At 44.5% G+C, this 14393-nt stretch overlaps 1 protein-coding gene across 3 annotated transcripts in view; it reads right to left on the bottom strand.

Moving 5' to 3' along the window:
• CCHR1.PART0H19orf47 (chromosome chr1.part0 C19orf47 homolog) overlaps positions 1-14393 on the bottom strand; it is a 1064431-nt gene that overhangs the window by 696253 nt on the left and 353785 nt on the right. For all 3 annotated transcript variants that reach the window (XM_044081485.1, XM_044081402.1, XM_044081316.1), the window contains one exon: positions 12078-12162. In XM_044081485.1, the coding sequence (XP_043937420.1) occupies positions 12078-12162 (85 nt within the window). The remainder of the gene's footprint in view (positions 1-12077; positions 12163-14393) is intronic.

The following is a 14393-nucleotide window of genomic DNA, read 5'->3' as shown; positions in this document are numbered from 1 at the left end:
ACAGAGTTTGAGAGACATAATAGTAGACTCTGACACCCCCACATGAAAATTAGATATAGCCGCCAATTGAACCCTGATAGTAGAAGGAGAAGAGCCTGCTTGGAAAAGCTCAGCTAGGAAATCCAGAATGGACTGAATAGGTGCAGTAAAAGGATCTATTTCCCTGGACACTGCCCACAAGGAGAAACGTTTCCATTTGCTGCTATAAATCTTCCGGGTAGAAGACTTATGAGAAGCTATCAAAATATCTCTGAGTGAGATATTAAGGGAAGCCTGGCTAAGGTTGGAATTGGAGGAACCACGCTGTGAGGTTCAGAGAAGAAAGGGATTGGTGCAGCTGACCCAATTGATGGGTCAAGAGATCTGGAACTGGGTCCAGATGCCATGGTTGCACCAAAAGGTAACGGTGAAGAAAGGGAAACCAAACCTGTCGAGGCCAATAAGGGGCAATGAGGATCATTGAGGCCTTCAGAGCGATGGCTTTCCGAATCAGCTGAGGTATCAGTGGGAAGGGGGGAAAGGCATACAGGAGTCCCGGAGGCCAATCGTGAACTAGAGCGTCTCTGATGGGATGACATGGTAGGGGAAAGAGGGTGAAGAAATCGGGACAATTGCTGTTTTGGGGAGTGGCAAAAAGATCGCAGCAAGGTTGGCCCCAAGTTCGAAAAACTTCTTCCAACACTGATTTCTTCAGAGACCACTCGTGAGGCATGAGAATTGCTCTGCTCAATCTGTCTGCTATCACATTGGACTTGCCGGGAATGTGCATTGCTATCAGGAAGCTCTGAGAAGAGATCGCCCATTGCCACAGTCTGAGTGCTTCTCGACATACGGGGTAAGATTTGGTTCCGCCTTGCTTGTTGATGTACCACACTACAGACATATTGTCCGTCTGAATTGCTATAGTTCCCTTGGGAAGAGAGTCCTGAAGGGCTTGCAATGCTAAAAGCACTGCTCTCATCTCTAGAACATTTATGTGCAAGTGGCACTCTATCGGCTGCCACGTGCCCTGGACTGTCCTGCCCTGGTAATGCCCCCCCCCACCCGATCAGGGAGGCGTCCGTTGCCAGATTTGCAGCCGGGGGCGGGGGAACGAAAGGTCTCCCTAGAAGAAGTTGGGGAGATGTGACCCACCAGGAAAGATGATTCCTGCATGACTGAGTTATGCTGACAGTGTGGGACATTGGCAGACGTTGAAAAGACCACTGAGTGAAAAGCATCCACTGAAGAATCCTCATGTGGAAGCTGGCTAAGGGGAGGAGAGGAATAGCCGCCGCTATAATCCCTAGGACTTTCAACACCAGTCTGACCTTGACCCTGTTGTGTCGTAATAGAAGAAAAACCTGCTTGTGAATGTCTGCTACTCTTTGTTCCGTGAGTCTGGCTGACAGACTGACTGTGTCTAATCTTGCGCCTATAAAGGTAATAGACTGACAAGGCGACAAGACAGACTTTTTGTAATTTACAGAGATGCCTAGAGTCTGACAGGTTCGTAAAGTGTAGTCTCTGGCTAAGAGAAGTAGATGCCTGGTGGTGGCAGTCAGGAGCCAGTCGTCTAAGTACGGAAACACCTGGAATCCCTGGCCCCTCAAATGAGCGCCAACCACTGCCATGCATTTGGTGAACACTCGGGGGGGATGTAGTGAGACCAAAGGGCAGGGCCCTGAACTGAAAATGACTGGCTCCTAGCCTGAAGCGGAGAAATCTCCTGGATAGTCTGTTCATCTTGATGTGATAGTACGCATCCTGGAGATCTATGGAGCACATCCAGTTGTCCTGACCCAGAAAGGGCAGGATGGACTGCAGCGTGACCATCCGAAATTTTGTTTTCTTGACAAACTTGTTCAAGTTGCTGAGATCCAAAATGGGTCTCCAGTCCCCTGTCTTCTTTGGAACCAAAAAGAATTTGGAGTAGATTCCGGATCCTTGTTGGTCTGCTGGAACTGGTTGAATGGCTCTTTTTGCTAGCAGCTTTGAAATTTCTAGTGCTGCTTGCTCCCTTTGACTGGGTGGAACGTCTGGAAGGGAGTTTCTGGATTGTTTTGGGATGTGAATGAATGGAATTCTGTAGCCTTCGGATATGATAGACTGTACCCACTTGTCTTGAGTAAGGGAAAGCCAGGCTTTTGGGTACAGAGATGATCTTCCCCCGACTGCCTCCGAAGGTGGACAGTCGGGCAGCCCCTCAGGGGGTGCTGAAAGGGTTTGTCAGAGAAGGTTTCTAGACTACCCTGATTCTGCGGGCCCCCTCTGCCTCTAGGACGGCATCTATTATTATTGTTCCCCCCTCTGCCTCTATAGGGGAAATGACTCTGTGCGTCCGGTAAGACACCCTGTGGTTGTTTGCGGAACCACATCTCCCCCCCCCTTCTGACCCTTGGGGTAGGGTCTAGAAGGGGTAGAAAAACGGACTCTGACGGCAGAAAGAGTCTTACCTTCTACCTCGCACCTTGTCAGAGTATCCTTCACTTGTGGACCAAAGAGAGATGATCCATCAAAAGGGGAGTTAGTGAAGGACGCCTTGAAAGGGTCCGCAAAGCTACATAGCCGCATCCAGGCATGGCGGCGTAAGGCCACCCCTGTACCTGCGGCCCTGCTCACTCCATCAGCCGCATACAAAATCAGACGCATGGAGGAGTTAACTACTGAGTTAAGGGTAGCCAGCTGGGAGTTCATCCTATCTTGAAGCCCCACAGCTGATGGGTCCTTCAACACTGCACTCATATCCTTGAGCAAGTCCGTTTGCAGACGAGTGAAATGACACAGGTAATTCAGCGAACGCATAGAAAAGGTCGCTGATGAGAACATCCGCTTACCGTACCTGTCCATGGTCCTAGATTCCTTATTAGGAGGATGAACAGGTACCGAAGGATCCACTAATTCCTTCTTAGTGGCTGCAGCCACCACCATGGCATCCACAGAGACACCTTTGGACAAAAACTCCTTGTCTTTGGGGGCAGTGATAAATTTGGCTGGCCTCCTAGGGGTGGGTTCCACCGAGTCAAGAGCCGCCCAAGCCTTCCTCGCCACCACTTCCATGAGGGGGTCAAAGGGAGGGGACACCCAGGAGGTGGAAGGTCGAGAACCAAACGCCTCAAGGTACACTGATTCGTCCTCTGAAGGGTTAAGGACTGGCCAATTCCCCCTCTGTTTCAAGATTTCTAGTATGTCTGCAAAGGAGACATCTTCAGAGGGGGAACAAGGGGAACCCTCAGAATCCTCCAAATCAGTGTCAGAGGTGACAGACTCAGGGGAGTCAATGTGCTTCCTCTTGCACTGTCTCTTCCTAGGGGGATCTCCTGCAAGGTCAGGAGAGGCCTCGGAAGAGGAGGAAATTCCCACTGGGGATACCCGAGGCGCAGATTCTCTACGGTCCGAAACAATGGGATGAGAAGAAATCACCGCAGGCACTGTAGAGGGAGGGGCTGATGGAGCCGACTGTGGAGTAGTACCAGGTTCTAACACGCTCCGCATGACCTCAAAGGCACCCCTGTCAGGCAGGGCCAGAGATCTCCGCTCCGAAGAGCCAAAAACCTCCCCCAGCACCGACAAGGATGGCTCCGAAGCCGATGTTGTAGCCGAACTAACCAGCGCCGAAGCACCGAGAGGGAGAGCGGGGTCGGACAAGGATCCGATGCCACTCACCCCCTTGGAACCGACGAGGGAAGTCCAGCTCCGAGATCCCTTCAAGGAGGAAATCGGAGCAGACGACGGTGCCGAAAGGAAAGGTATCGGTTCTGACGCTCCCATAGTCTCAGCTCCGAGCAGCACCAGCTCTGAACTCGAGAGTCGGAGGAGGAATATCTAATGGAACAGGAGTAGCCATCGACTGTTGAGTCGGGCTGTGTAATATCTGGGCCAGTGCCTCGGACTTAAGTCTACTCACCACCCTCTGCAAATCATGGTCCGAAAGTCTGGAGGACCTAGAGGAGTGTGACCTATGGCTCCGTTCAGACAAGAGCTGTGACGCTGGAGCCGAATGAACGGAGCCGATAGAAGGAGACCTGGATCTCTTTCTAGAAGTCAGTTCCGACAAGGGTATCGGAACCGACTTCGACTTGTCTGTCTCGGCTCCAGCCGGAGCCGAGGACACTGTGTGTGGCAGGTTTAGAATCATCGGCTCCGGCCGGAGCCGATGTTTGAACCGTATGAACGGTCTTTGAACCTCCGGAGGACGGCTCGGACACTGGAGCCGACTGCCTGGAGGGCTTAGAAGGTTTCCCCAACAGAGACTGGGTCGGGGGACCCTCGGGCTTCAATAAGCCCCTTAAGATTAATTTGTTTTTACGTTTCTGCAGGACTCTAGGGCTGAAACCGTGACAGACAGCACAAGAGTCCTGCAGGTGTCAAGGTCCCAGGCAATACACACAAGAAGTGTGACCGTCTGTCAGAGACATCTTCTGACAGCACGAGTCACACTTCTTAAAGCCTGAGACCTTCGATTCTTTTGACATATCTAAAGAGACAACACTAGTGCAATCACTCACACAAACACACGGATTACACTAAAAATTAAGTTAAACTAACTAAATTTAACAAAGATCCTGACAGAAAAAAAACACACTCACTCCAACTACTAGGAGGGCTGGGAAGGGGCCTAAGGCCCAAGGGAAATAACCCTTGGAAAAATTTTTGGAAAAGGGAATAAATTTGTAAGAGAGTGCTAACAGACTAAGTAACTAACTAATTACTATCGAAAAAACTAACTTAAAGGGGGTCTAAGTTTACTAGAACTTTAGAAATTTAACTAACCTGCAGAGCCGGTTGGAAAAGCACCTCGTCAGCTAAGCGACAAACGAGATCTGAGGAGTTACCGCCTAGCATTGTGGGATATGGGGGAGCCTCGAGCCGGTGGAATTAGCTCTTGAGCTTTAGTATTGGCTGAGTCGGAGCCGAGGATCGGCTCCGAACCCATCCAGCAAGAATGAAGGCGAGATAGACAACTTAACATCTGTTCTTTTGCTAGATTTAAGCTTTTTTTTTTGCATTTAATTAATACCTGCACTCTAAAGTTTGTCTTATTGTTGATTTAACTGTTGAGGCTGCCCACTCAAGTGCACTAGCCTGTGAAAGTATTTTCTGTGCATTCTCTGTTGCCTGTTTAAAAAAAAGAAAAAAAAACAAAATATCCTTGTTTTCCCGCCTTTCCTGAGCTAGAATAGTCCCTAATACAGGTATTGCTGTATTCTGGACTTTAGAATAGTTCCTGTGTTGCTCATTTCCTTACTTGGATAGAAGGAAGCTTCTTTGTTCACCAGTGGGAGTGGGAGCTTTGAGCAGCCTATCTGTCCCTGGAGGAGTGACCTCAGCACAAGAACTTGTTGTTTATTGGCTGTTTTGGGCTAATTCCTAGCTCTTTCAAGTCCCCTGTTTAAAACCCGGCTTTAGCGCAGCTTTGTGCGATTTTGCACATAGCGCAGCATCGGGCAGTGCCGCCTAAACAGGTTTAAACTATTACCGGCTCCACAAAGTCTGCTCTTCACTTTTTCCCTTGGAACTGATTTGTATCTCAAAAGAAGCACTCTATTCTCACTTTACAGCCTATCACTTGCACTTAGAAGAAGCTTAAAAGCACTGAATCCTCTCGTATACTCTTCTAAATACTTACCTGATCCTCCTTGATCAGTCAAAAGTAAAAATCATAGATATCCTGAAATGTCCAAAGGTCAGTTTCATGTGTACTCTTCAGTCCAACTGGTAAATATGGGAATCTTAATACAGTGTTACAACAGTCTTATATACACAGACAACCTCTCCTCCTCCCAACAAGCTGAAATACTCGTGAGAGATGCAACTATACTGCCAAACTGGAGGCTAAGCTCTCTCGACCCATGACTGGCACAGTCAATCAGGAGAAGAAGGTAACTACACACATCACAAATCCAGTCTCACATAAACCTATAGCAACAACTAACCAAACACACAAAAACATACTCAGAGGCTCTAAATAAAAATCTGCCTAAGCAGCAGAGACCTCCAAAGCAGACATCCAAACAACTGCTACCCCATAACAACACCCACGTATCACATAGTCCACAAAGTCAGTGTGCCACACAGTCACAGCCCTTAAGGCTAAACAACACACCAAATACACTTGTAATAGGTGACTCTATAGTCAGACACACTGACGTCCCACTCACCAGGCTGAACAAGGAAAAGGTCACTGTAAGCTGTCTTGTCAGGTGCCAGGATCCGCCACATAACACAAACACTCAGGTCACTCCAAAGCAGGTACCAATATGACTCCATCATTGTCCATGCTGGTGTGAATGACCTGAGACATACCTCCCTGGACTACATGAAAACAGACAGAGGAGCTCTCTGATCATGTAGCCCAGGCTGGTATGACCCTGACCTTGAGTAGCATCTTACCCTCACCAAGACTGATGCCAAAGTATAAAGACAAAATGATAAGTTTTAACAATTGGTTAAAATATTGGTGTCATTCAAAGGGGATCCAGTGTCTGTCAGCCTGGGATGACATGCTCGACAAGCCACGTTGCTTCGCTAGGGACGGCTTGCACCTGCCACCCCTGGGCTTTCGAATACTGGCTAAAGCCCTTGCCACCCCATAGTGCCTTTTTTAGGCAAAGCTCAAAATACTAACCCACCTCCATAGATAATACAGGAAAAAAGAAACTAAGGGTAATGCTACTCAATGCCAGAAGTCTAAACCTCAAAATGCACGCACTCGAAACTCTCCTCAGTATGGAGAACATCAATGTCTGTGCAGTAACAGAGACATGGTTCAAGGCTCCCGAAAGCACCCCAGCACTACCAGGTTATACTTCATACCATGCTTTTCGGTCACAAAACTCGGACCTAACAACAAAAGGAGGGGGAGTATACATCAAAAATACCCACACCTCCAGGTTAGTAGCACCGCATGAAGCAACGGAAACCATCCACGTGCAACTAACAATGGGCAAAACTGCCTTTCAGTTTATCGCTTGCTACAGACCACCCTCCCAAACGCAGGAACCCTACTCGGCCTTCCTGAAAACACTGGAGAACATGAAGGTCTCTCCAAACACCATCATACTGGGTGACTTCAACTACCCAAACATTGACATGGTTAACTACTCAGCGCACACACCCTCGCCCAACGGTTCCTAGAATTTATAAACTCAAATGCTATGGAACAACTGGTCACCACCCCCACAAGAGGGGAAAACATATTGGATCTGGTCATCACAAACATAGCGGACTCTATGTTCCACACCTGAGGTATGCCCCTCACTGGTAAGGTCAGACCACAAATTAATCTCACTGGACATCCATATCCCATCCCCACCCCCAGCCAAGGTAACCACGGTGAAGAACTTCTCAAAAGCAAACTTCACACTTCTCAAAACTGAGGTGGTATCCTTCAAAGCCCCTGGGCCAGTGGTAAACACGGCTCAATCCGCAGAATCCTTCACAAACGCATTCTATGGACACCTACCGGAATGTATGGCTCGTGCCATCCCAAATAAAACCAAGACTCACTCCTCCAAAGGCAGACCACCTGTCTGGTGGACCCCGGCCATAAATAAGCTATACAACAAAAGGAGGAAGCTACTATATGATAAAGCAAAGTCCCAAAAAGGGAAGGCATCTCTGATCAGTATGAGCAAGAAGCTATGATCCCTCATAACATCATCTAAGGCCAGCTTCGAAAGAAAAATTGCACAAGATACTAAGGACAATCACAAGGCCTTCTTTAGTTATGTCAGGAACCTGGGCGGCAACTCCCAGATATGCTCAGAGTTAGTGCAAAATGACAAAAAATACACTGAACCAACAGACATTACCAACATCCTGGCAGACATATTCAGTGCAAATTCCCCCCCCCCCCCATCTCCCCCAAAAGAGCAAATCCCCATCCCAACAGAGTGTAACCTCCCAGACATCACAGATGATCAGGTGACATCTGCCTTCTCCAAAGCAAAAAACACAGCATCAATGGGACCGGACGGTGTCCCGGGATGCATCTTACACGAGCTACAAGATGAATTTAGCCCTCACATTAAGTCACTGTTCAAGCTCAGCCTTACCACAGGATATGTCCCCAAGGAATGGCGTACAGCAACGGTGGTCCCGGTCCACAAGGGATGTGCCACAACGGACCCTGGAAACTATCGCCCTATAAGCCTGACTAGCCTGGTCTGCAAAGCTATGGAGCGTATCATCATCGAACTCACACAATGATATTGGAAACCTTCAGACACTGGATCCTACCCAGTTTGGCTTTGTTAAAGGCAGATCTTGCCTCTTGAACTTGGTCAACTTCTTTGAAACAGTTACCAGGGCCAAAGATGAAGGGAAAGTAGTCCACACAGCCTACCTGGACCTTGCAAAAGCCTTCGACACAATACCCCACTCAGGTATCATAAATAAGCTCACTAGCTTAAATATCAACCCCTATGTCACAAGATGGGTTGCAAACTGGCTCAAGGATAGAACCCACATGGTCAGAAATGCAGGTGCCTTGTCAGACTCTAAACCAGTTTCAAGTGGAGTTCCACAAGGCTCAGTCCTGGGACCTCTCTTGTTCTGTATTTATTTCTCCAAGGTACAGGAAAACACGGGAGGACTATGGCTGACCAAGTTCACAGATGACTGCAAACTGGGTGCCATAATAGACTATCAGGCTGACACAAGCATACTCCAGAGTGGTCTCTCAGAGACAGATAACTGGTGCCAAAGTCATGAACTGAAGCTAAATGCTAAAAAATGCATAGTCATCCCCTTTGGGAAAAACAAAGTGCCCACAGACTATCACATAGGAGGTAACACATTAAGTACGGAGGAAGTAATTAGGGATTTGGGGACCCAAGTAGATAGTAATCTCTCCTTTGATAATCACGTTGCCAAAGTGGTTAGAAAGATCTTCTATATAGCCTACCTCATCACGAAAGGTTTCACATCTAGATCAAGAGAGGTCATTGTGCCACTCTATTCATCACTCATCAGGCCCATAATTGAGTACAATGCCCCATTCGGGATGTACCTTACCAGACACCTGCAGCAACTGGAAAGACCCCAAAAGTACCTCACCAAGAGGATAAAGGGACTCAAACAGATGCCCTATGCAGTCAGGCTAAAGAAACTCCAGCGCTACTCAGTTGCTTACCGCCTACTCAGAGGCGATCTGTGTCTGACATATAAAGCCATGTCCAACCCAGAATTAATGGATATGCTCCACCTCAAAAAATCCAAATCCCTTAGAGTTACACGTTCTAGAGACTTAAACCTGAGCACAGAAATAAATAGGACATGCTGGAGGGACAGATTCATATCCCAGAGGCTCCCATCACTCGGACAAAATCCCAGTTCAGGTTAGGCAGAGCCCCTCACTGACCCTCTTCAAGAGGAATCTTGACGAGTGGATGGGAGATCGAAAGTATACCCCCGGGATCTCCTCTGGGTCCCTGCTAGACAGGGACACAATAAACTAAACATAAAGGGACTATACTCGGTGACCTACTATTCATAGGCACAGTTTACAAATCTAAAAGGGTGGGGAAGGCCAAACACACTCTGGCTAGGCTTATAAAGGCCCTAGGGCAGATAGCCTAGTATCAACCTATGAACCTATAAGAAACTATATATATATATATATATATATATATATATATATATATATATATATATATATATATATATATACACACAAGGATAGAAAAAGTAGGAAAGACTAAATTTAGCAAAAAATAGTTTAACTTAGCCAACGAGCCAGTAAGACACAACATCGAAGCTTTTGCGGCAAACGAGATATGAGGATTTGCTGTGAGGCACCATGGGATAGGGGCTAGCCTCGAGCCAGTAAAAGCTCTAGGGTTTTAGTATCGGACAAGTCGAAGCCGAATATCGGCTCCGAACCCATCCAGCAAGAATTACAGTGAAATAGGACTACATAACATCTACAGTTATCCAGAATTTACCAATCCCATGGGTGCCGGTTAACTGAGAGTTTACTGTACTGAAATTTGGAAAAATATAGGCAAATGAATAAATGGATTCAGATTTGACACCAAGGCCATAGTAGGCAAAAATGCTGGATTAGTCCACACCAAACTTCGGTCCTTGTGAAAAATCAGATTACTGGGACTACAAGGTAAAGCCTGAAGTTTTGACACTCAACTAGCGAAGTAAACCACAGTAAAAGGGATAGATCCCAAGGTGGAACTAGATCCCTCAAAGCACCTTTCAAAAGGCTCTTGAATAACCTTAAGGGAAACTATAAGAAGATAGTCCGGACACGCATGGAAAATGGAAATGGTTGCCAGCTGAACCTTAACAGAGCAGCTAGCCCAATGTTGGAAAAAGCCAACTAAAAAAATCTATAAAGTTACATCTATTTTGAGATGTACGACTATCAGAAAGTCTTGGGATATGTGGCTATCATTGAAGTGGAGATCCCAAGTGGTCAGAGATTTTAGGTTTGGGTGAGTTTGACCAGAAGGACAGGAAATAAGATCTGAAACCAGATCCAGAACCCAAGAAAGGTACACAAGATTAGAACACAGAAAGGGAAATCAGACTTGTCTGAGCCAGAAAGAGACTACAAGGATCACAGTTGCCTTGCAACAAGCTGCTTTTTGCAGGAACCGTAATAAAGTAGATGCAGGGCAAGTGTAGGAGTGACCCAGGGGTCAAGCATAGATTGCAGCATTCCTCAGTTATGGACATCTGTGAGGGAATCAGGGCAAAAATGCCCATGCAGTACATTCACAAACAGGTTGCAGTAAGGCTGGACCCAGTGGCTGAAAATCGGCCAGCCACAGATGGATTGAAGGACCACTCATGAGGCATGAGAATAGTCCTGCTCAACTTGTCCAAAAGAATGCTGGATTTCTCAGAGATGTACACTGTGCTTTCATCACTTTCTAGTAGCAATCTCCCACTGCTACACCCTCATGGCCTCTCCATACAGGGTACAGAATGAACCAGACAACCACCACATCGTCGGGCTAATCTAAATGACACCTTTAGGGAGGCAGTCATGAAAAGCATGCAATGTCAGGACTGCTCTCATCGCCAAAACACTGATGTGCATTTGAGCCTCCGATTGACATCGGGCACCTTTAATGATGGTTTGGTAGGGATTTTAGATGACAAATTCTGAGAGATGAAACTGTCAAAAGTGAAGAACTTGTAATGATGCCACTCAGACTAAAAGCTATATTGAGATACAGAATAAAGTAACAGTAAAGAAAGCATGCATACAAGAGAAGATAGGGTGCACTTTCGTGGACCAATGGAGAAGGATCCTTTGATTAGGAACATAAACCAGGTACATCAAAGTTAGAAAACTGTAAAAAAAAACATGATGAAATGTAGTTTAAGACAGTTACCAGGTCTATTCCCTAGATGCAAGGTGTCCATATTACCTTCAGAATTAGTAGTACTCTTGTGATTAAGTGACCTATGTTTCAGTGTACGTTTTATGAAGGCTGAAATGTTTGGTGTTGAGGATTCGCAGGCAGACATCTGCCACTGAATGAATTCTTTTTCAAGAGCGCATCCAGGTCTTGTAGGGGCAAAGATTTAATTTTGTCCAACACCTGAAAAAAGAATTTAGAGAATCCTCTGCATGTTTAACCATCTTTAAATTAAGTACTTTGGCTGAGACTCCTTTTAATCTCAGAGGTATTCTGAAATGTATATTCTTTCATTAGCTTTTTTATGCATGTGTGTCTGCAGTCACAGTAGCAAATACATAGTGCCATATGTTTTAGAAACAGGAAATCACTCCACAAGCAGAGGAATGCTAACCAAAATAAAAGTTCACAAACTGCAAAAGATGTTAAGGATGCTGTACACCCATGAAAATACTACCAAGTTATGGGTAACAGAGAGCAAGTTTAATATCTTCTCTAAGTAACATAAAACACCAATGGGACAGCACTCCAACTGGGTAGAACAAAAATGCCAGACATTTAGACAGAAACACAACTCTAATATAGCACTAGAATCCCAACATATTTGGATCAAAATGCACTATGCAACCAATTCAAAAGACTGAACAGTACAAATCTGAAAGGTGATTCAGTACTTTCACACAAAATATTACATAAAAAATAAATGCTTACGTGTGTTGGCAGTTCTGTGCTGTGCTGTCTGCAGAGTGTTCTTCTGACCAGGCAAATATTGTTCAGTTGCCAATTTAGAGAGATCCTTTAAAAAAAAAAAAATCAAACTGATTTAAAAGTGCTCGAGTAAATAAATATCAGTCCAATATTTTTATTGGAAAAAAATCGTGAAAATAGCATTTTTTAAAGAAAACTGGAAAAAGCTTCACTTAAGAAAGCAACCAGTTTCTGCTACTCTTGAAAAACATATGCAATCAATACTATTTCATGATCTATACCCATCAATTCAATAGATCAGACTTCATGACAGCAACTATGTTGATCTTAAGAGGCATAATTCTCCTCAGTATGATAAAAAGACATCCTTATTAAATCCCTTTTCAGACAGTGGTGCAGGCAACAGAAGAGAAAACAGCAACATTTTTCACTCAAACATATTTTGTTTTAATGATCATTCACTCCAACAAAAATTATTCAGTTACTGATTTCAATTAAACCTCACTCCTCTTTCTAATCATTCTGTATGTGTTTCCACAAATTCCATTTATTTCTATGGAACTTGCTTCTTGCCTTTTCTAAAATTCCCACTTCAAGTTTTTATCTCCTTTACAATATACAGTACTTCAATTATAGCTAGTTTAGATTTTGATTTCAATTTTATAGCAGTTTTTTTTTTGTCAGGCAATAATATTAATCTTAGTAAGGACTTAATATGTCTATGCAATTCAAACAGTGTGTCCTACCTCAAATGGATCACTTCCTTAGTTAAACCAATTTGTTCTCCCAAAATTGCTGACAAAGTGCTGTGTAGGATTTTTTTTTTAAATCTGCTAACTCGTCAAAAAAAATCCTAACTACTACTCTCTCTCCCATCACACCCGAGGAGAAAGACCCAGAAGTCTGCATGAGGTATAAAAATGCCTGTGCAAACACTTCCAAACAAAAGCCCTAGACCGAATAGACTTTACTGCTTACTTGGAGCCATACAAATGCCCCCCCCCCAGTTCTTTAGTAAAATGCCTTTCCATTCCCTCTTACCAGTCTTTTCTAACCTCCTCCAAACTATTCTTATAGTTATGCAATATTTTATATGCCCTACTAACACTCTTTTTTAGGGCGACTTCTGCTCTTTTCTTAACTAAAAACGTTACTAGATGTGATCTTTCACTCAGCACCACCCTATCCCTTTCTCTTTGCCTATACTGTTACAGCTCCCTTTAGGGAAGACCGTTTCTAACCTGCAGTCCAAACTTCTGCCTGGCACGTTACCTTTCCTTCTCTACTTCATTGCTTCTTACACTTTTATTCCTTTGTTGATTTCTTCTCGCAAATTCAGGCTCCTGTTTTCTATACTTCTGCTTTCAGTCATCCCCATTAGCAAAATCCCCTTTCTCTATTCATGTGTTGGCTTAGTTCTTAGAATACTTTCTTCTGCTTTACATTTCCTCTTGGTATGGTCAACTATCTTTAGAATAGGTAATCTATGTGAGCTCAGCCATCAACTTGGGGTGACTATGTATAGCAGTAGACTTCCTTTTCTCAAAATATATACAGTGTATGTTTGCTGTGAGTTAATGGGGATTTTTTTTTTGAAAATGTTTAGTTTACTTCAAATATTTTTTTTGAAGCAAAAAGTCTTTGAAATGTGGCACGAGTTCAAACAGAAACAAGCAACTAGATACCAGATCAGCTCAACAATCAGTGTGTGCATCTAAACAGCAAGATGGAAACATTCAAAAGAATAGTCATATATATGAACAAACAGCTTTTTAAGTGAAGGGCTGCTTTGCCAATATTAATATGGAATGCAAATGGCCTTATAGGTATAGACAAAATGCAAAGCATATACAGAATTACACTAAAGGAACAAACAGCAGTATTACAAGAGATGTATTTAGGTAGAAATGAGCATGTGGATTTGACAAAAAGGATTTCAGGGTGGACGTTCAGCAAAATATTAGGAGTATAATACTGAGCGTGAGAGGGTCTCCAATAGAAAAAAACAAGGACAACAATCATACATTTATGCTAATAAGGGATTACTGGTGTTGGAGGTGAAGATGCTGGAAATTATTTTACATTCCACTTAGAAGTGCTATTATGAAACTAGGAGATTGTGGAAAAAAGCAAGTTTTCAGCAGGGAATAGACAGGAACCTTATTTGCAATAGTGAGGATGCATCAGTGGGAAATAGAAGAGGCAATACAATAAATGAAGGTAGAATTCTGAAGTCATTTATAAGACCTTTTGGCATGAATATGTGAAATTACTACCAGGAACTCAGAATGTACATATTCCCCAGGACACAATACCCCA

The sequence above is a fragment of the Protopterus annectens genome, chromosome 1.part0 (assembly GCF_019279795.1).
Source record: "Protopterus annectens isolate FY-2018-M chromosome 1.part0, PAN1.0, whole genome shotgun sequence".
In the NCBI taxonomy this organism is placed as follows: domain Eukaryota; kingdom Metazoa; phylum Chordata; order Ceratodontiformes; family Protopteridae; genus Protopterus; species Protopterus annectens.
This window is presented reverse-complemented; position numbering and strand designations above follow the sequence as displayed.